Source organism: Amblyomma americanum, chromosome 1, assembly GCF_052857255.1.
Source record: "Amblyomma americanum isolate KBUSLIRL-KWMA chromosome 1, ASM5285725v1, whole genome shotgun sequence".
Lineage (NCBI taxonomy): Eukaryota > Metazoa > Arthropoda > Arachnida > Ixodida > Ixodidae > Amblyomma > Amblyomma americanum.
In genome coordinates, this window is record NC_135497.1 from 255,580,264 (window position 1) to 255,602,908 (window position 22,645).

The 22,645-nt window shown below is 45.7% G+C and overlaps 1 protein-coding gene and 1 long non-coding RNA gene across 5 annotated transcripts in view; one reads left to right on the forward strand and one right to left on the reverse strand.

The window, feature by feature from the left end:
- The window catches only part of LOC144114964 (pseudouridylate synthase TRUB2, mitochondrial), a 29,130-nt gene that overhangs the window by 6,160 nt on the left and 325 nt on the right, over window positions 1-22,645 (forward strand). The window contains exons 4-7 of one of the 3 annotated variants that reach the window (XM_077649037.1): window positions 3,240-3,383; window positions 11,287-11,359; window positions 15,320-15,456; window positions 21,526-21,575. In XM_077649037.1, the coding sequence (XP_077505163.1) occupies window positions 3,240-3,383; window positions 11,287-11,359; window positions 15,320-15,456; window positions 21,526-21,575 (404 nt within the window). Of the gene's footprint in view, window positions 1-3,239; window positions 3,384-11,286; window positions 11,360-15,319; window positions 15,479-21,525; window positions 21,576-22,645 lie in introns of all 3 variants that reach the window. The other 2 variants (XM_077649036.1, XM_077649038.1) reach the window with 2 other exon arrangements.
- LOC144114966 (uncharacterized) lies at window positions 412-22,643 on the reverse strand. Of its 2 annotated transcripts, XR_013311171.1 has the most exons (4): window positions 21,612-22,643; window positions 12,813-12,882; window positions 12,551-12,728; window positions 412-3,063 (listed from the first exon to the last, which is right to left on the reverse strand). It is a non-coding gene; the product is annotated as an uncharacterized LOC144114966 (long non-coding RNA). The 2 variants fall into 2 exon arrangements; XR_013311170.1 differs by lacking the exon at window positions 21,612-22,643 and having other exon boundaries at window positions 12,813-15,271.

Consider the following 22,645-nt stretch of genomic DNA (forward strand, 5'->3'; position numbering starts at 1 on the left):
CGAGAAGCTGCTGCAAGAAAGGGGACCCTGGGCTAGATGTTCAGTGACGGCTTCCTGGACTCCAAGCTTCGGCGTAATCAAGCAGTCATCGCCGGAAGAGCCTTGCATGTGATGTGGTGGTAGTGGTGGTAGTGGTTTATTTAAAATAACATAAAAGGAAGGTAAAAGATTTTTGCTAGCCCCGGCATCTGCCATCACCTGCGGCGGCACCTGAGCTGGGGCAGCGGAAAGAAAGGATAGCAGGCAGGTGGGAGAAATGAAATAAAAGAGGTGAGGGGACAGAAGAAAGACATGGGGGGAGGTAAATAGTACACTACATAAAATAGATATACACTGCATAAAAACATTAAAAGTGAACACTATAAATGCAAAATAAATATACTATATACATTATTTACACAAACCGTGATGTACTGGCATACTAGGTTATTGTGAAAAAGGCATTCTTGAAATTGTTGCCTCATTTTATAATAAAAAAAAACTATCGCTGATAGCTTCACGCAGCGCAGAAAGCAGTTCTTCAATAAATTTGCTGTGGGAACAAATTGCAGCTTAATATGATTATAAATATCGCTTGCTATTGTGTAAAAAGTCTGATATGGTTGTCCCACCAACCTCGTGTGCAAATTTTAGTGCAGTAAAAAATGTTAAATTCAAACTACTGATATATCATCTTTTTGTTCGCTACTGTACCTGTCAGTCCTTGTACTGAGATTTGGGTATGTGATACGGAACCTGGTTTCCGCTGCTGCAGTGTGCCTCATAGCCTGCAGTTTTGCTTTGGCACATAAAATTTCATAAAGTGTAAACCTAATATAGAGGTCAGATTATGTGCAATATTTTTCAGGAAAAAGGACAGTTATGAGAGGCATTACTTATAGACTTGGTAATATGGTTAGTCAAATGATAAGGGCCCTGTTTTTGAACAATGTTATCTTTTAGTGCTGGATTTGTATTGTTTGAAATTTCAGTAAGCACCTTGTGTTTTGTTTCGTGGCATGGACTGAAGTAGAAAAATATATTTCTGGATCAGTTTGAACAGCTCAGAACTTTAATGTTTTTCTTAGCTGTTTCTGCACCATGCAGATAAGCAAACTTGCTAACTGAATTATTGCTGGATTATGACTGGTGAACTCCTATAAGAACATGCATGGAAAGTAAAGTAAAACACTATAACAAAATCTGGGAATCAGGTCTTCCAAGACAGCGGATTCCAAACCAAATGATAGCCTCTGCAGAGATATCTTGAGCCAGTGTGCTAGCATTTGAAGAGCCACATTTTTTTTAAGCTGTGTCGGTGCAGCAGCAGTTGTGGATGAGGCTTAGCTCAAATGTGCATGTGTCCACTAATCTTTTTGCGGTTCACACCCAGTGTTGCATGGTAGAAAAAGTACACTTGTCTACGCTCTATTTTTGAAGCCACAGCACAGATTGCAAATACTCTGTATATGTATACTCAACTAGTATTTGATTTCAAATAGCAGCTATTTCAGTCAAGAGCAGAGTCAAAGAAAAACATTTCAGATTTGTCATACGAAAGTCAAACATTTGTGCACTTGTAATCTTGTGCTACTTTTATGTACATAGTCATAAGCTGCATTGACTTTTCTCTCTGCTGCCGCAGTGGCTCAGTGGTTATGGCGCTCGGCTGCTGACCCAAAAGGCGCGGGTTCGATCCCGGCCGCGGCTGTCGAATTTCGCCTTCTAGAGGCCCGTGTACTGTGCGATGTCGGTGCACATTAAAAACCTGAGGTGGTCGAAATTTCCGGAGCCCTTCACTGTGGCTTCCTTCATAGCCTGAGTTGCTTTGGGACATTATACCCCCATAAACTAAACTAGATATTTGTTTCAGACGTTTTGAGAAAAATGGTGGATGGGGTTTCTTTTACTACATAAGAGAATGCCAGATTCAGAGCAATGTTTCTTGCACAATCTTTTATTATATAACAATTAAAATCTGTAAACTTGTTAGCACCTAGACGTTTATCTGTTCTGCAGATTTGAAGATGTGTTTTGTGTTTGCGGAGAAAAAATTCTTGAAAATCGTCTCATTTGAAACCTGTGTTGTATTCTAATGTTTTTCTATGAAGCGACTTCCTCATAATGGCGGAAATAAGCCTGACATATTCTTTCTCATCTGTACGTCACTGCAAAGTTACGAAATTGAACTGTGCGCAAAACGCTGCCTCTGCCTTGATGTCGTTTATAATTTTTTTCTCTTATAACCCCATAAACCTAAACATAAACCTGACTTTTCTCTAGCTTTGTCTAACTGTTTAACTCTTTCCTTACTATGCAAAAGATGGCTGTATTTTGTGGGTTTTTGGTTCAGGAGCTATGGGGTTTAGAATTTAATGCAGTGCATCAAAATGATGTCAATTAAACACACTTTTTAATTATATGAGCCTCATTACCACATCACATGTTTTATTATCAAATAATACAAATATCAACGTTTTTAGGTAAAATTTTAACAGTAATTTCAAAGGTGTACTTGTATCCACAAAGGGAAAAAAAATTAAAGAAACTGGAATATACAAAATGTCTGCCTATCCAATAGCAAATACTTGTGAAAAAAAACAAATTCCTAGCTTGTACAGTTTTCGACTGGAGAACAATAAACTTTGGGCCCTATAGTTGGGAATGTCAATAGGCAAAACAGTCGGGCAAACCCTTTGCAATGCAGGCAGTACCAAATCCTGCCCAAATGATGTAGGCACCCTGCAAACAAAAAAAATGACTGTAATGTCAATACTCTTGCCAAAATGGCCTCTGAGTCCAGCAAAATGGGCCCAGATAAGAAACTAACCAAAGCGCTATCACCGATGTTCTGGGCTGGTTCCTTGGGTCTTCGCCCTCTGAAATAGTCAGATGATAAGGCAGCATACTCGAGTCATTTCTACCTAGATTGTCGACAAAACCCACCGTGGACGCAGCTGAGTCATGAGATTTGCAGCATTTTGGGCGTGTTGCCATGCTGGCAGAGGCAGCCATTCTCAACTTCTACGCTCAGCTGTTTTCACAAGTGGTTCAAAAATTGCTGCCGCATCGAAAAAAGCCAAACTAAAGGGAAAATAAAACCAGTTTTCTGGCATCAAGGCCTATGGCACAGCAGGTTCAAGAATGGTGCGAAAGTGTTTGAAATTGGCGTTCACAACCATCATTAGCGGGCTATTGATAGTCATTGGGCACAGTAGGGAAAGAGTTAAGGTAAACAAAATCTCTGTTTTCTTTTCCAGTAATGCGGGTGAATGGAGGCTACCACAAGCTAAAATTGATTTGTGACTCCAACCAACTTCGAACTTATCAGCTACGAGGAGAGTTTGGAAAAGCATCTGACACACATACACCGCTTTCAAGGATTGTTGATAAAGCAACATTCCGTAAGTTCTGATAACCTGTTAATCTTTGTGTATTGAGTATCAGTTCTAAAAAACATTACAGTACCATGCCACTTTGTTTTGGGTGTCCTCTAAGGTGCACACCTTGCTGTAGAATCTCTTGTCAAATAACCTTTGGCTAAGGATTCTCACACGTTGTTAATAGAAATGCAGTATGAAAATACACAAGCTTATTTGCTAGTAGTAGTGTTGCTACAAGCTGTGAAAATGACATTCCTTGCGGAGTGTGTTACCTCTACCAGCACATTTGCATACTAATGATAAACTTTTGAGTCAGTTTAAGGACGTGCTACAATTAGGCAATGCCTTCTACTCACACCACTTGTAGGTAGGAGAATTCAGCTGAGTGCCTTGAGTGATGAACACCAGTTGCTGCAAGATTTAGCTGTTCTTGGGATAGGCTGATGTAAGAGCAGTAATGAATTAAGATAATGAAGCAGTTTTTTATTTTGCAATTTTTTTTTGTGCTTTATGTGACCTGAACTGAAACTGAAATAAGAGAAATATTGGAGGGGACACTTAAGCTTCGCCTTAAGGGTATGACGCGGTAGCGTGAATGGGCTAATGCCCATATATGCAGAACTGGTCATTCTCTACTTCAAATTCATAGATCCCTGGGAGCCCTTGTACCACTCCTGGCACAGTGGTGCTGCGGTTAAGCAATGCGCCACTGCCCTGTGATGGCAGGTGCTTCCACTGGTGGAACCTGTGCGACAAAGGTCGATCTTCCCGAGCAACCTCTTGTGACCAATCATAAATTTAGCTGCCACCTACCATGGTGGGGAGTTTGCTCACAGTCCGTTGGGCAGGTTGTGATGATGCCACAAGGTCACGTGACCTAGGTGGCCCACCTATTAGTCTCTCTGGGGATTTTTTTCTCTGCATCTCCTCCTGCTTCTCTGGGGATTTTTCATAGATATTTGCTCGTAGTCAATTACGCCGACACTGACACCGGTTCTTCTGCAACACAGGCTCCTTAACGCCGTCGTTTTAAAAAATTCCAGATTCCAGTTAGAAATTAATTTCCAGGCATAGGCAAATTCTACCTGATGATCCATGTATATTAATTAATGTCTTAAGACCATCCTAAAGCAAAAAAATAGTCACGTGGTGGTGACGTTGAAGAACACAGTAGCAATACTGTGAAAGACAAAACTAACTTTTATTGGGCGAACCAGTGCCCACAAAAAGAGGCTACAATTACAGCACAACGGTAGCAGCGAACACGGTCGGCGATCGGCGAAAATCTGATCCGCGGGTCAAGCGCGTCGGCTGTTATATAGCAGTCGTCAAATGTTCCAGACTAATCGTTGGGACCTGCGTGCCTTCCACAACGTTCTACACCATTCGCGTCAGGCGATGAAATCAGATAACATAAGGTTCGGCTACAACAGACAGCGAATAGAAGCATCGATGACTTGCCAGAAACTTTGGATAGATGCAGGCGCGTCCCGCGCTGTGCGATAACACTTGTTAGGTCGCCCGATAAGATAAGTACACCTGTCATTACCCCCCTCTTGAAAAGCATCGACCCGATGCTGCAAACAAACGAAATAAAGAAAAGCACTCGTAGCAAAGAAAACAACAAAAATAAGGAAGTTTGTCAGCGTCCGTAAAAGGGTTCAAGGCGCACCACGTGGACCACTTCAGATCGTATGCGGCGCCGCTGTGAATGCGAAATGCCGTCTGGAACGACCTCATAGTTCAGTGAGCCAATACGTCGAATGACCTTGTAAGGTCCGAAATAGTGTCGTAATAGTTTCTCACTCAGTCCTCGTCGGCGTATCGGGGTCCATACCCAAACACGGTCGCCGGGCTGGTACTCGACGAAGCGTCGTCGCAGGTTGTAGTGTCGGCTGTCGGTACGCTGCTGGTTCTTGATCCGTAAGCGGGCGAGCTGTCGAGCTTCTTCGGCGCGCTGGAGATAGGTAGCGACGTCAAGATTTTCCTTGTCAGTGACGTGCGGCAGCATGGCGTCGAGCGTCGTCGTTGGGTTCCTGCCGTAAACCAGCTGAAATGGCATGATCTGTGTTGTTTCTTGCACCGCCGTGTTGTAAGCGAATGTTACGTACGGCAGGACTGCATCCCATGTCTTGTGCTCGACGTCGACGTACATTGCTAGCATGTCGGCGAGGGTCTTGTTGAGGCGCTCCGTGAGACCATTCGTCTGCGGATGGTAGGCAGTTGTCCTCCTGTGACTTGTCTGGCTGTATTGCAGAATGGCTTGCGTGAGCTCTGCTGTAAAAGCCGTTCCTCTGTCGGTGATGAGGACTTCTGGAGCACCATGTCGCAGCAGGATGTTCTCGACGAAAAATTTCGCCACTTCAGCTGCGCTGCCTTTTAGTTTCAGCGAAGTGGGTGAGATAGTCCGTCGTCACAACGATTCACTTATTTCCGGAAGTTGATGTCGGAAACGGTCCCAACAAGTTCATCCCGATCTGCTGAAAAGGTTGGTAAGGAGGCTTGATCGGCTGTAGTAATCCCGCTGGCCTTGTCGGTAGTGTCTTGCGTTGCTGACAGTCTCGGCATGTCTTGACGTAATGGGCGACATCAGCGGTTAGGTGCGGCCAGTAATATCTTTCTTGTATCCTTGATAGCGTCCGGGAGAAACTGAGGTGCCCAGCGGTCGGATCGTCATGTAGGGCGTGCAGTACTTCTGGACGCAGCGCCAACGGTACAACAAGAAGATAGTTGGCGCGGACTGGTGAGAAGTTCTTCTTCACGAGTAGGTTGTTTTGAAGCATGAACGAAGACAATCCACGCTTAAATGCCCTAGGGACAACGTCGGTGTGCCCTTTCAAATAATCGACTAGGGCTTTTAGCTCCGGGTCTCCTCGTTGCTGTTCGGCGAAGTCTTCCGCGCTTATTATTCCAAGGTAGGCGTCGTCATCCTCGTCATCTTGCGGCGGCGGGTCAATGGGGGCGCGTGATAGGCAGTCGGCATCTGAGTGTTTTCGTCCGGACTTGTAGGTTACAGTGATGTCGTATTCTTTTAGTCTGAGGCTCCACTGTGCCAGCCGTCCTGAAGGGTCCTTTAAGTTAGCTAGCCAACACAATGCGTGATGGTCGCTGACCACTTTGAATGGCCTGCCATATAGGTAAGGGCGAAATTTTGCTGTGGCCCAAACGATGGCGAGGCATTCCTTTTCGGTTGTAGAATAATTGCCTTCCGCTTTTGATAACGACCAGCTAGCGTAAGCTATCACGTGTTCATGCCCATCTTTTCTCTGGACTAGGACGGCACCGAGGCCTAGGCTACTGGCGTCAGTGTGGATATCGGTATCGGCGTGCTCGTCGAAGTGCTCAAGTATGGGCGGCGACTGCATGCATCGTTTGAGTTCTTGAAATGCGTCGGCCTGCGGCGTTTCCCACTTGAACTCGACGTCACATTTAGTTAGCTGTGTCAGCGGCTCAGCGATGCGTGAAAAGTCCTTGACAAATCGCCTGTAGTAGGCACACTTGCCAAGAAATCTACGCACTGCCTTCTTGTCGATGGGCTGCGGGAACTGTGCGATGGCAGCTGTCTTCTGCGGGTCAGGGTGGACTCTAGACTTGCTGATGATGTGGCCTAGGAACAGAAGCTCATCGTAAGCGAACCGGCACTTTTCTGGCTTCAGAGTGAGCCCTGATGACTTGATGGCCTCTAGTACTGTGGCAAGTCGCCTAAGGTGATCGTCGAAATTTGCGGCGAAGACAACGACGTCATCCAAGTAAACGAGACAGGTCTGCCACTTCAATCCTGCTAAAACTGTGTCCATCACGCGCAGGAACGTTGCAGGCGCCGAGCACAGTTCAAATGGCATAACCTTGAACTCGTAGAGGCCGTCTGGGGTGATGAAGGCGGTCTTTTCGCGATCTTTTTCGTCGACTTCTATTTGCCAATAGCCAGACTTGAGGTCCATCGACGAGAAGTATTTTGCGTTGCAGAGCCGATCCAATGCGTTGTCTGTCCGTGGGAGGGGGTATACGTCCTTCTTAGTGATCTTGTTCAGACGATGATAATCGACGCAGAAACGTAGGGTTCCGTCCTTTTTCTTCACCAGGACAACAGGGGATGCCCACGGGCTTTTCGACGGCTGGATGATGTCGTCGCGCAGCATTTCGTCGACTTGTTCTCTTATAGCTTCACGTTCTCGCCGCGAAATTCGGTAAGGGCTCTGGCGGAGTGGTCGAGCGCACTCCTCGGTGATTACGCGATGCTTGGCGACTGGTGTTTGTCAGATCCTCGATGACGTCGAAAAGCAGCCTTTGTATCGTCGGAGCAGACTTCTGAGCTGCTGTTGCTTAATCACGGGGAGACTTGTATTAATGTCGTAGTCTGGTTCGGGAACCATGGTCGTCGGGGTAAATGTGGCGGAATCCGAGAGGACAAACGCATCACTGGTTTCCAGAATTTCCTCGATGTACGCGATCGTCGTGCTCTTGTTAGTGTGCTTGAACTCCTGGCTGAAGTTTGTCAGCAACACTTCAGTTTTCCCTCCATGCAGTCGAGCGATCCCTCTTGCGACGCAAATTTCACGGTCTAGCAGTAGACGTTGGTCGTCTTCGATGACACCTTCTACGTCAGCGGGTATTTCGGTGCCGACCGAAATAACAATGCTGGAGCGAGGCGGGATGCTCACTTGATCTTCGAGCACACTCAAGGCGTGGTGACTACGAGGGCTCTCTGGCGGTATCGCTTTATCTTCCGACAGCGTTATTGACTTCGACTTCAGGTCGATGATTGCGCCGTGTTGGTTCAGGAAGTCCATACCGAGAATGATGTCTTGTGAACACTGTTGGAGGATAACGAAGGTGGCAGGGTAAGTGCAGTCATGAATGGTTATTCTTGCCGTGCAGATTCCATTCGGCGTGATGAGGTGTCCTCCACCGGTCCGAATTTGAGGGCCTTCCCATGCGGTCTTAACTTTCTTCAACTGGGCGGCGATGTGTCCACTCATTACGGAGTAATCAGCCCCTGTGTCCACTAAGGCGGTAACTGCGTGGCCGTCGAGAAGCACGTCGAGGTCGGTGGTTCTTTGTCGGGCGTTGCAGTTAGGTCTTGGCACCGGATCACGGCTGTGTCGTGTTGAACTGAAGTTAGAACGTCGCGTCGTCAAGTCATCTTTCGTCGGTGTAGTCTTGGCTTCCTGACTTCGTCGGGACGGCGGCGTGTCGTTATTATGTCGTCGAGATGGTCTCTGCGTCGTCTTCGTCGGCGGCGGAGGATCTTCGTCAGTTCGACGAACAGCAACCGCACCTCCATCGGTTGCTGCTTTTAGTTTTCCGGATATGGGCTCGCAGAGCGGCCCCGTGCTGGGCCAGTGTATGGACGGCACTGCGGCGACAGGTAGCGGCCTGGTGACGGCGACCGGGATGGCCGTCAAGGGCTCCACTGAGTAGCGGCGAGGTAGTCGGCGATGTCACGAGGGCGTCCACGGCAAACCCTCGCAATCCCAGGTCGCGGTGTGGGCGTCGGCGGTACACATGGCCGGCTTCCCCGCAGTGGTAGCAGAGCGGGCAGTGGTCAGGAGGGCGCCAAACGTCGGTCTTCCTCGGGTAGCTGCTCTGGTCGACGGGTGGGCGTGTTGGCGGCGGCGGCGGTGGTCGACGGAATTGCGGCGTTACAGGGTCCTGGCGCAGTCGTGGAGGGGGACCTTGACGGCGGGCGACGGCAGCGTAGGTCATCGCATGTGGCTGGGGCTGCGATGATTGTGGTTGTACCTCGGGAACTCCCAGCGATCGCTGGACTTCTTCTTTGACAATTTCGGCGACTGGGGCCACTTGAGGTTGCGATGAATGGAAGATCCTTTGAAGCTCCTCTCGTACGACTGCCCTGATGGTCTCGCGCAGGTCGCCGGTGGCCAGTGACTGAACTCCGGCGTAGTTTGTCGAGTTCGTGCGGCGGTTGAATTGTCGGTTCCACATTTCGAGTGTCTTCTCAATGCTGGTGGCCTCGCGAAGGAACTCTTCTACGGTCGTCGGTGGGCTTCGTATCAGTGCGCCGAAAAGTTCCTCCTTTACACCACGCATCAGTAGGCGGACTTTCTTCTCTTCGGACATTTCCGGGTCCGCGTGGCGGAACAGACGGCTCATTTCCTCAGTGAAGATTGCGATCGTCTCATTCGGCAGCTGCGCTCTGGTCTCCAGTAGAGCTTGGGCTCGCTCTTTTCGCAGGTTGCTTGTAAATGTTTGCAGGAAACTGCTTCGGAACAGGTCCCACGCCGTCAAGGTGGCTTCTCGATTCTCGAACCACGTCCTGGCGGCGTCCTTCAGTGCGAAATAGACATGTTGCAGCTTGTCGTCGCTTACCCAGCTGTTAAACGTAGCGACCCTCTCCTACGTTTCCAGCCAGCTTTCCAGGTCCTCAAATGTGGAACCGCAGAATGTCGGTGGTTCCCTGGGCTGTTGCAGCACGATGGGGGACGCTGGGGCTGCCATTGGGGTTGCCTCGGCCACAATCTTCTTGGTCTTCTTAGGTAGAAGTCCGTGCTCCGGGGGCAGCTGTTGAAGACGGCGGCTTGCTCGATTGTCCGGGACTACGTTGGTGTTCTCTTTGCGGTCCAGGTTTGGATCACGGCTTGTCGGGGGCATCCGGTACATGAACAAAAAAAAGAAGCACCTCCACCAGATGTCACGTGGTGGTGACGTTGAACACAGTAGCAATACTGTGAAAGACAAAACTAACTTTTATTGGGCGAACCAGTGCCCACAATAAGAGGCTGCACTTACAGCACAACGGTAGCGGCGAACACGGTCGGCGATCGTCGAAAATCTGATCCGCGGGTCAAGCGCGTCGGCTGTTATATAGCAGTCGTCGAATGTTCCAGACTAATCGTTCGGACCCGCGTGCCTTCCACAAAGTTCTACACCATTCGCGTCAGGCGATGAAATCAGATAACATAAGGTTCGGCTACAACAGAGAGCGAATAGAAGCATCGATGACTTTCAAGAAACTTCGGATAGATGCAGGCGCGTCCCGCGCTGTGCGATAACACTTGTTAGGCGGCGAAACGTGGTCGCCCAATAAAGATAAGTACACGTGTCAATATGTAACCGAAATTCGGTGTACACACTCCTTTAGATACTGTATGTGCTGCCATTTCTTGTATATAGGAATAGCAAGTATATTGTCTTTAGTCTTCAGAGCATCATGCTGTATCTAAAATTCATCAGAATTATTATAATTTGTTGGAATTAGCAAACTAGTCTTGCATCCTGTCTAGCAAGTGGTCACCAGAGTCGGTGACACAACTCTATTGAAATAAAGATAATGCAATACTATTAGTTATTCGTTGCGGCCTTGAATCTAAAGAATTATTAATGCGAAAGCATTACTAGGCTATGTAGGCACTGGATGTGCCCGCAAAATGTATCCACAAAACGTGGAAGCGAGAGTAGTGTGGTGAAGTATATAAAGTCTGTGATTAAACAATATCGAGTCAGAGTCGGCAGTCATTAATGTCAGTTGTTAATTAATGACCAAATGGAAATAACAGTAATTAACAACCTTGATACCACTAGCTAATTTGGGTAATTAATGGATACAATTAACTATTCTAATTAATGAATATACTTAAAGGGCTAATTAGTGAGCCCATGTGACATCATAGGAGTGTGACGTCATCCCATACATTTGATGACGTCGCACCTACAACCAATTAGAGTAAAGCAAAAAATGGAGCCCTGAATGTTGGTGTCAGAATTAGAATGATGTGCAGGTTTTCAAATAGTTATAGAACATTCCATATGACGTCATATGGACAAGAGCTACCAAAGTCGATGAGGAGCCACCGTCACGGCAAACACTAATGCTTTCGCATTTCTCCAATGCAGTCTCTGCAGTGCTCTCTAAGTTTTATGCTTGAGAGATCTGTGACGTGTAATTTTTTGTTCCCTTTTCCAGGTCATATTACAGTTGCTAAACTAGAGCGGCTGTTGGGCTCCATCCAGTCAGCTTATCAAGTTCAAGCATTCAAGTATGTACACATTTATTCATATGTTCCAAGTTTTTCTTGGGAGTACTGTGGGAGGAACTATCCGAGATGTCTATGCAAGGGCTTTTATGTTCAGGAATTTGTGTTGAAGAGGAAGCCCATTGATGGAACATTTACCTTATCAGCCTAGCAAATTCAGGAGCTTTTCAGGAGGGATTGTGTGCTGTACCATTTTCTGTATGATTCTAGCTTGTCTTGCGTCTTAGAAGTATAATCTAAAAATAGCACCTGGTAACGCTTGTCTTTTGAAGTGTAGGTACTTTTGTGGTCATTGACGACTTGCCTGCTGTTTAGTATAAGACATATTATCTTAACGAACATTCTGGACACGTTATCTAAGAAGCTATGCACATTTGTGCTGTCATAACATGACGTGAAGTGAGGACTGTCTATTGTGTATGGATTACAATAACCTTACATTTTGTAATAGGAAATAATATTGGTTAGTGCAGATTTGCATTGAAGCAGCAGTATTAATTTTGGAAAGGAAGAAAAAACTGGTTTACTGGAGAAATGCCGCTAGCATCATTCTTATGCCTGAGGTAGAATCACATTACTCTCTACTGTGGCAGCAGTGGGTGCTTGACAGAATTTGTGTTTTATATGAGTCAGGTCACATTATTCTTTTTATTTTTCTTTGTTAGGTGTGCCTGCATTGCACATTTTGGCTGTTTGTCATTACGGTAACAGTGGCAAGTTATTTATACTTCAGCCACAGTGGTTTAGTGCTTAGTGCCTTAATGCTAGAGGTACACGACAGAACCGGTGTGAGGTCTGATTTCTGTCTGAAAGATAGGAAACTTCGAGAAGCATTGTTAGTTAAGCTAAAAATTGGTAAAGAAGCAAGTGCACACTGTGTGTGTGCAGCAAGCATTTCAGGGGGTAATATTTTGGTTATGGAGTTGGCACTAAACTGTTCTGTAAGTAGCAGCCGAAGGACCGGGCTGAAACTCGTCTTAAGCATTTAAAGATTACTCCACGTCGCCCTCACCACCATGCACGCCTACTTTGAAATAGTTAAAGGGACAAGTGGAATGGCACCGCACCCACTGGCACTAACCGAAACCAACTGGCTTGCATCAGTATTGCTGCTTCAATATGTGTTAGTGTTCTGCATGGCTCTGCACCTGCACATAGAAATTAATTTTGTAATGGGCTTCAGTGACCGCTTACCTCTGACTGGTTATGTACAGCTTCAGTGTTGTCCAAAACAGCAACAAAACATGTGGTGAATGATGGCTGGGGAGTGTTGGCCACTGTGCCACTACAGTGGCAGGTAAAACTCACCAGGCTGTATTGGGACAGTTCGCTCACTCACTGAGGTGCTTTGCTGCAGAAGTCACTTTAGTACCTGAAATGGAGCAAAGCCATAAACCTGAAAACTAACTGACCTGAGAAGCATCGCAAAGCAGCAGAGTGACACACGTGATCCTACTTTGAGCATCAAGCGGTTGCTGCTGAGAGGTGGCACCACGATACGTCTTCGCACCCAGTAGGATGCAAACCTGAAAGTTTATTTAAAGAAGGGTGTAAGGAACAGTGACTGTGATTCATGCAGGACTTGGTAAAAGTGGAAATACAAACAGTTTTGCATCGTTTGTACGAGTACTTTGATTCTCAAGCAAATGTGTCCATAAAACTCACCTGCCTCCTATAGTGCCGCAGACTAGGCACTCTGTTCAGGGGATCAATTAACTGAGAATTGCATGAAGTTTATTACTACTACTAACAGTGTCCAGTCAAATGGGAATTAAACAAAGCCTTGGGGCCTCAAAATGCATTATTGCAGTCACGATTATCTAAAAAAAAAGAAAAAATGGCAGTGCAACCTGAAGTGCATAGCTGGTTTCTCATGTTGTGCTAACATGTTTCAGACTAAACTGTTCACATCCTGCGAACGGCTAGTCTATATCTGTACCTAGTTGGCTGACAGCTGCTGAATGCAGCTTTAATATACCAAAACTGCAGAAAGAACTTCCCTCCCAACCATTCATGCAATATGGCAAATGCAAAGGCACATGGAGCAGGCATGTTACCAGTGAGCTTTCCCCCCCCCTTTAAAAAAGAAAAAGCTGACAGTAAAGCATCTGCACTTTTATACTGCCTTTCATTTATGTGCTGCACTGAAAACAAAGGAAATGAAACATCTGGCAGGTTTAATCTAGGCCTTTTTCTTCATCGCTGTCCATATTAAAGTAACAAGAATACATGGGCCTTAATAGTGCTTTTTGCATTTTCCTTCTGTCCATTCATTGTCCAAACAGTGAGTTTCCTTATTATTGAGGCATAACTGCATTGTAAAAGTTTGGTCCCCAGAAAAATTGTCCATATTTCGAGTCGTCCATATTAACGAGGTTCATATTAATGGGGAATGGCTGTGTAATGGTGCATCTGTGCATAGGGCCTAAAATGGTGATCAAGTAGGCATGCTAAACACTTATGGCCATAAGTGCATAGTCATCACCATAGATCTTATCTCATAAAAAAAGTGGTGGGGTTTTAACATAGCTGGACCGAGTAGACGTACGAAAGCATCTGTTTAGCCTGGTTGTCTCATGGTTTTGTTTTGCTGGGTCGTCAGCATGTCTGGTAATGATATTTGACTCAGGTTAAGCTCTGACAGAGGTTAAGCTGATCTGATCTGTTCGCGCCGCAGATGGAAGTTGATGAAGACAGTGATGTGCAACGCACAGCGCGAGAGTGTGTTGCAGTTTAACACGGAGGTGATCGGCTGCGGTGGTAACATAGTGCCCTCATGCAATGAATGGCCAGCAAAGCTGATCTGTTCATGCCGCCGCGGGTATGAAACCCAGTCGTGGCAATATTTTATTTCTGCGTGGGCTGTTCCTATGTTAGGTTTTTTGCCAAGGTCACCTTCAAGCTTCGCACAAACTCAATGAGCCGCTTAGGCCTCGTGAAGTAGTAGTGCTTTCGCACTAAAAATTGCAAAGCTCTTGAAAGACAGAAGAAACTTGGTTTTCTCATCAAAATCTGAGGAAGTGGCAGAGTTGCAGGTGGTAAGAGATCTGTCATAAGAAACCTTTTTCTAATGAAACCTCTGACACACTGTTGTAACTAAAAATTTAATCTCATGGAAAGTCAACAGGATGAGCGGGTAAATTATTTCTCTGCAGCTTTGAAAAGATCTCTTCCTCTTGATCTCCATCCGCAGCATCCTTCTGCCTCCCACCACTCGCATCTCATGACAAGAAGGAATGTGCATTCATGGAGTATAAACAGTTTCATTTGTATGTGGCCTTAATAACTTGCCGTGTTATTAACCAACCTGCGATTTTCAATTTCAGTTCTGTGGTGGTTATCCTGACACAAAACACATGTACTGGACTAGTCCTCATGCGGTACAATCGCCACATTCCCTCCTCCCACACCTCCTTCCTCCCCATGTTCCTTTCACATGGAAGAGCTGGACTGCTCGACCACTGGACCTTCAGCCATGCTCTGGTCTTGCCTAGCATGACACAGATGCCAATGTGCCCGCCCAGGCCATCTGCTCTTGACAGTCCAGACTTGGGTTGTTCAAATCTTGCTCTTTCTCTCAACATGCAGTTTCAATATAGAGAACTGAAAACTGACCTCTGCATCTCGCGCAGTGCGGTTCCTGGGTGTGGGGTTAGGTGGTGTGAGTGCATTGCACAAGTGTCTTGTATCCTCAGTCTGCAGAGTGTTGCTTCCTTGAATCTGTATTTCTTTAGGCTATGTGCTCTTTTTTTTTCCTTTTTTTGCCAGCGACTGTCGAGCATGCTTCAAATATGTGTTCAATGTCCCCTGTTTCATTTTGCTGCTCACTGGTCCATCAAAATTTTTAGTTTGATAAAAAAACACCATTGTCCATTTGTAGCCTACCACACCAGCCAGGCGCACCTTTCAGAAAGGTTTTGGGTTGATTTAAAATTAAGGTTTCCCTCCATTTATTGTTTTCAGATACGCAGGTGTGCCTCTGAACAGCCAGGCAGCCTTTGAAATGGCAGCTACGGCTACAGTGCGACCCGCTGAAAAGTCACCTACTCTTGTATACAACATCCGTTGCGTGGAACTGAATCTGCCCTACTTTACCCTAGGTGAGAGGGTTTACCTGTTGCTGTAAGCAGATGTTTTGTTTCTAAGAGTGCTTGTATCTGGCCTGCACTTTTGTATTATATTTCTGGGTTCGTTGAGCTTGCATTAGTCTTTTCATAAGCATTAGCAGGATTGCAGTAAAGAGAAAAAGTGGAACATCAATTTTTCACTTTGGAAACTCTGATCAAGAGCTTTGAAATAATCTTTTACAGATCGTCCATCACCAAATGCCTTCTGCAATAATTTAAGCACTTTAACCATGATTAATCTTAACTCAAGTTTGTGTCATTGGAGCTCAAAGATCACGGTACTGGTATTGAGAGGACACTGAGGACAAATTTAAGTTGGCCTTCATCGATAATTACTGTGTTCTAATGTCAAAGACAACTTTCACTGTAAACAGAGCTGTTATAAGCTAGCAAAGGTAAAAAATGAAATGCAGGCGTCGCCACCCCTGGCCATTTTTGCAAGGAAACTGCAATGTGTTGACACAGATTTTTACGCGCAGATGGAGTCCTTTCCGTTATGGACGTCGCGACTTTGAATCGAGTGGCGGGAAAATTTTTAAATCTAATTTTCTCAGCAATAAATGCATACATTGCTGTCAAACATCGCCATGGCCAGAAAAGAGCCACAGAATAATTTTTTACCAAGAACGAAAGTTGGATGCTGTTGTCCTCTGCGTCTATTTAAGTTATGTGCAGGCACAAAAAATAGCACACCTCTTTATAGTGAGCAAAGTATGTGCAAATAGACGTAATGCAGAAAATGTTGTAGGGTATTTTGTCAACAAACATAATGGTCGCTGCAACTAAAATCAGTGTAAAAATGCATTTGTGAGCCATACCTTCTGTGGAAGTAGATACTGTGCAATGTATCCACCTACGGTAAGTCCAGGACTAACATGCACACTCAGTGGGCATTTCAACTAAGACTTTCACTAACACTGAACTGTGTAAGTGAAAGCAGATAGTAATAGAAAAAGAGACGTGTTGATTAGTAAGTTGGTTAATAAAATGTAATGGTCAATTTCCAACTAATACAATTTGACTTCTAATTATAATCAAGGATTTGTAAATGGGTCATTAGCAAGTGGCGCATCAGTTTCTAAATTTTCGAAAACACTATTGTGCCCGGCATAAAAGGACTATAGATACCCAATTTTATTGCGTGTTTTCTTATTACAAATGATGCTTTAGACATTAGAATACATGGTTCCCCACGTGGTTTTCTCCTACGATCGCTAAATTATATACAGTTGAACCTTGATATAACGAAGTAGTACTTTTCGGGGAAAAACTTCGTTATATCGCGAACTTCGTTGCAACGAGGTTTTTGTCTTCGAGTGCCGTTAATGAAATTGTACATTCAAACAACATTCGTTTTTCTGTTTTATTCCGCTCACGTGCGTTCGTGACGATATTGCAACCGATTTTAGAAGAAACGACAAGCAAATAGAGCGGCAAGAGTAGTTCAGTCAAGCTTCGTTACCTCGAAATGGCACATCTCAAATTATTGCTTTAGTTGAAATTTTCTGTAGAGTCGAGCTGCTCCCCGCGGCGCCGTGAATTTTGCTGCCCATTACCTTACAGTATTTTCTCAGCGAATTGCGGGTATCTCAAAATCTTGAATGAGATATGGAGATAATGCCGCAAGTGAAAAATTAAAGCGAGCTTCCCGTGTTGCTGCGAAGACGTGCCACGAAGCGTGCAGCATCACCGAAAACGAAACCAAGCAGCGCGGAAATCCATTAATGGCGTCAAGCAACACTGCGCTCCGTCGCTTGCGCTCACGGGCTGATGGGAATGGGACGTGCAAGTAGGAGGCCCCGCAAAATAGTTAGGCTGGCTTTGTGCACCGCATGCGGGGTGGGGCGCGATTTACTGACTGTCAACTGGAACTTCACAGGACAGGGCGTAGCGGAGGGCTCCGAAAATTACGACCACATGGGGTTTAACCGGCGCTACGTCACGCAGTACACGGGCGCCTTGCATTTCGCCTCCGTCGAAACGCAGCCGCCGCGTCATCTGGATCAGCAGTCCAGCGCCGCGACCGGGCGAGATTGACGCGAGTTCAATAACTAAGCATACTTCAAAAACGAAGAACCTTTATTCTCAAATGTTTGCAAAAAGCAAGTGACTGCATCATGATGCAGTGCGAGTTGATGCAGTCATGAAGTCAGTTATTTTTGCCTGACGTTTGCTCATGAGCGTCGGCGTAATGAGGCGTTCGTAGGTGGCTACCGCTACCAATGCTTGTTCATGTTCTTGCGCGCCGGCATAACTCCGCAAAATGTCAATGGAATTGAGCACTTCTGTTGCTGTGGGCGTCTGCGTTGCTTCCTCGGTGTCGTCACCGTCCTCAACAATGGTAATTTCTTGAACGCTTTCAGTTATTGCGGTGTCGTCCAATTCTGTTGTGACGGCATACTCATCACTGGTGAAGAAGTCGGTAAGGCTTACATCCTCGGGAACGCCGCCTTCCTCGCTCAGCTGCTGCCACGCATCAGCAAAATCTGACTGTGCAGGCGCTTCTCCCTCGCTCGCTTCATCGTTGTCTGCCGCATCCAATGAGTCGCACACAGCTTTTATGCCAGCCTTTCTAAAGCAGTTTACAATAGTTTCCTTGCTCGTAGACTGCCAGGACGCAGATAGCATTTCTATGCCCATAAACCCGTCAATCTTGGTGTCGCGTTTAAGGCGCATGTTGAGCAAAATTCTCTCGATCATGCGCTTCTTGTAAGCACACTTCACGCTGTTAATTACATCTTGATCCAATGGCTGGATCAGGGATGTGCAACTTGCGGGAAGAAATTCCAGCTCGACGTTTGACAGCTCCGCGTCAACGTGGTGCGCTGAACAGTTGTCCAGGAGAAGGCAGATTTTTCTCTTCTGCTGCCCCATTTCCTCATCCAGCTCTTTAAGCCAATCGCTGAACAGGGCTCGTGTCATCCAAGCCTTTGTGTTGCTGACGTACTTGACGGGCATCGACCTTCCAATGAAACAACGTGATCTTCCACTAACTCCGATGACCAGCAGCTTGCGTTTATCCGTTCCATCCATGTTCGCACATAGCAACACAGTTAGACGTTGCTTGCTCTGCTTGCCGCCATGGCAACATTCATTTTTCAGAGCCAGGGTCCTCTTCGGCAAAAGGCGATAGAATAATGCCGTTTCATCGGCGTTATAAATGTCCGCGATGTCATAGCGGGCAAGGATAACTGGAACGCGGTCACGAAGCCAATCAGCAGCTCCGATGGCATTCGCCTCCGCGCTTTCACCGCTGATTGCTTTGCCAACGATATTGTGGCGCTCTTTAAAATGTTGTAGCCACCCGCTGCTAGCCTTGAATTCGTCTCACCCAAGCACACTTGCAAAGTCCAGGGCTTTCTGCTGAAGTATGGCGCCACTCAGAGGCATGTTCTTTGCGCGCATTTCCATGAACCATGTGAATGTGGCTTTCTCCACGTCGCCGTACGTGGCCGCTTTCAGCCTCTTCCTTGTCCCACTCAGGCCGCTGTCGCTGACAGCGCACAATATGTTGTCCTTTGCCTTTAAAATGGTCGAAAGGGTACTCAGCGTTATTTCGTACCTGTCCGCCACTTTCTTCTTCTTCTCGCCGGCAGCTACTTCTTTGATCATTTTCGCTTTAAGATCAAGAGAAAGCACTTTTCTCTTCCGGGGCGCACCACTCATTGTTGCACAAAAGAGCACCACGATCAGAGAAAGAAATGGCTTCTTGTGGCAGCGTGCCTTCCTGTGCCAACGAACGAGAGACGCACTAGGCTTGGATCGGATTGGATTGACAACGTTGCTCTAGACGTCAAAACGTCGGAGAGGGCACTATTTACACGTCTGTGCGCCCGGGGCGCCGTAGTGGGGTAACATTTTCCTCTACAAACATGTTTCTTACAAAATAAAATTTGAATATACTTCATAAAGTGGCGGAGTTTTTCCAAAATAGTTTTTCTGTGCTCCCAAAAACTTCGTTGCATCGAAACTGCAGCGCGAAACCACTTCGTTAAATCGAGGAAAAAAACACACGCATTTCAATGGAAGCAAGAAACTGAAACAAAAAGTTTGTTCAGTCGCGAACTTCGTTCTATCGAGGTTCGTTATATCGAGGTTCACCTGTATAATTGAATTTCTTCTTTCATGCTGTTTCATCAACCGAACTGTGACGTGTAGTTGATGTTTAGGTCACACAAGGCACAAAAAGACGCTACAGCTGCTGATATGTCGTGTGTTGTAATTCTACGTATTGAAGCATTAAGTGCTGTGGTGAGTTAAAACTATGTATCAGCATTTATATTGCATTTTTTTCGTGCGTCACGTGACCTAAACATCAACTACACGTCACAGCCATCGTTCAGTTGATGAAACCAAAACAGCGTCAAGAAGAAATTGAATTGTAAATTTAATGCTCGTAAGCGAATAGGACGGGGTGCTCCATGTATACCGTGTCTAGCACGTCGTTTGAAAAATGAAAATACGCAAGCTAAAATTTGGCGTCCCAAGCTTGCTCACTCTTCTCCTGCCCATGGTTCTTTGGACTGTAATCCACCGTTAAAGACTGCATGCGGCACCAGAAATTCTCTGCATTTTAACTCGCCCCAAATGCACCACGATAACAGCATTGTCAATTATGATTAGGTTAAAAGAGGTTTGCCTTGTGTTTTAAGTGTTGTATAGGATAGGCCCTCACGTTGATGTTTGGTCCAAGAGAAGCCGCTCAACTTGTACGGTGGGGAAAGTAAAAGGCACTCTGTCAGCGTGGAAGAACACCTAGTGATGTCAGTGCAGCAGTCAACAGCAATGCAAGGGCCTAATATCAGTAGTAGAAAGAATCCTAAGCAGGCCTCATTTTATCAGATCAGGGCTGACAACGCCATCATTGTGGCGCACTTGAGCATGCCCAGTATGCTATTGCTAGCTATCTTTTTTTTTTTAAATTTCATGTACTTTTTTTCCTAAGATAAGGGGGGTATGCAAGAATCATCAGCCTGACTACGCCCACTGCAGAGCAAACGCCTCTCCAATTAACCCTGTCCTTTGTCAGCTGTGCCCACCCTATGCCTGCAAACCTCTTAATCTCATCCGCCCGCCTAACCTTCTGCCACCCCCTGCTACGCTTACTTTCTCTTGGAATCTACTCCGTTACCCTTAAGGACCAGCGGTTATCTTGCCTTCGCATTACATGCCCTGCCCAAGCCCATTTCTTCTTCTTGATTTCGACTAGGATGTCATTAACACACGTTTGTTCCCTCACCCACTCTGCCTGCTTCCGGTCTCTTAACGTTACACCTATCATTTTCCTTTCCATGGCTTTGTCCTTAACTTAAGCTGAACCCTTTTCGTTAGCCTCCACGTTTCTGCCCCGTAGGTGAGTACCGGTAAGATACAGCTGTTGTACACTTTTCTCTTGACGGAAATTGGTAAACTGCTATTCCTGATCAGAGAGAACCTGCTATATGCGCTCCACCCCATTCTTACCCTTCTAGTTATTTCCCTCTCATGATCCGGATCAGCTGTCACTACCTGCCCTAAGTAGATGTATTCCTTAACCACTTCCAGCACCTCGTTGCCAATTGTGAAGTGCTGTTCCCTTGCTAGACTGTTGAACAATACTTTGGTTTTCTGCATGTTAATTTTTAGACCCACCGTACTGCTCTAACTCATTGATCATGATTTGCAGTTAATCTCCTGAGTGACTCAGCAAGGCAATGTCATCAGCGAATTGCAGATTATTTAGGTATAACTCTTATCCCCAACTGTTCCCAATTCAGGTCTCGGAATACCTCCTGTAAACAGGCGAGAATAGCTGGTTGGAAAAATTCAGTTGTACGTTTTTTATGCTGCTCAACAATTTTCTTAGTGTCGTCAGAGCGTTTAAAGCAGTGTCTAAAAGGTACTGGCAGCTAGTACTACCAAAAAAAGTCAGACTGTGTTCACTTCGTTGCATTTCTGATAGCTATTTTTTTTTTTTAAGCTTGGTACTTGTCAGCTGGAACACCATGTACATAAACTGTGTGCATGCGTGCATGCAAGATATTTATTTATTATATACTGCAGCCCAATCATGGTCCAAGCAGGAGGTGATTAAAACAAGGGCAATCGAAAAAGTAGGTAACAAGTGTTGTCACAGATATTGTGCTCACCTTTTGTTGAAGCCGGCATGGGGGCTCGGTGTTTATGGCGCCCTGCTAATGACCTGAAAAATGTGGGTTTGATCCCGGCTGCAGTCATGTTTTCATGGTGGCGAAATACTAGAGGCCTGTGTACTGTGCGATGTTAGTGCGCGTTAAATAACCCCAGGTGGTCGAAATTATCCGGAGCCCTCCCCTACGGCGTCCCTCATAACCTGAGTCACTTTGGAATGTTAAACCCCATAAACCAATCACCTTTTGTTGAAATTTCCAGCCAGAGGTGGAGCAGAAGGTGACAGCTTTATCACTTAGTCTTGAGATGGTGTATCTGTTGCGTCCGACCTTTGCTGCATTGGTGCACAGTAAGCAGTGAGTTCGACGTGAGGACAACTGTGTGAGCAACAGTCTAGTAAGCCAAGCACATGCTCAGCAGATTAAAAGTTTTGCCGTATTAAAATGTCTGATTAAGAATGATCATCACATTCATCTTGGCGACACTGGTAAGGAACTCTATGTGGGCTGTGTGCACAGTATCATTCATGACCAGCTGGGCTACAGCAAAAATGTTTTCACTCCGAGTGCCTAGGCAACTCGTGGAAGGTCAGACTTGACACAGCTGTTTTCTATGCCGGCACCGATGCCTTGTTTACAGCTGGAACAAATGTCTGGACAGGTATAAAAACTGTGTTGAGAAATAATATGTATCGGTGACACATCAGTGTGTATCAGTATGTCTGCTTATGGAATATAATTTATCTGCACAAGCTCTTGTTACCTTATTTTCTGAATAACTCTCATAGAAATCACTTCATGCCGATACCTTAAAGTTAGCTTCTCATGTTTAATAATTTTCTTGCATAGTGCCATTTTTTTGTTTCACAGGTTGGGACCAGTGCATCAAACTTTCTATGTATCTTTAAGGTACTGGCCAGCTTTGCATGCATGCTATGAAAATGCGTAGTTTCAGTAGCAATTTACATTAACTGAACAAAAACGAATATCTTAGTTTCCGTGAAAGATTAAGTGGTGTGTTCTTTCCCTGTGCC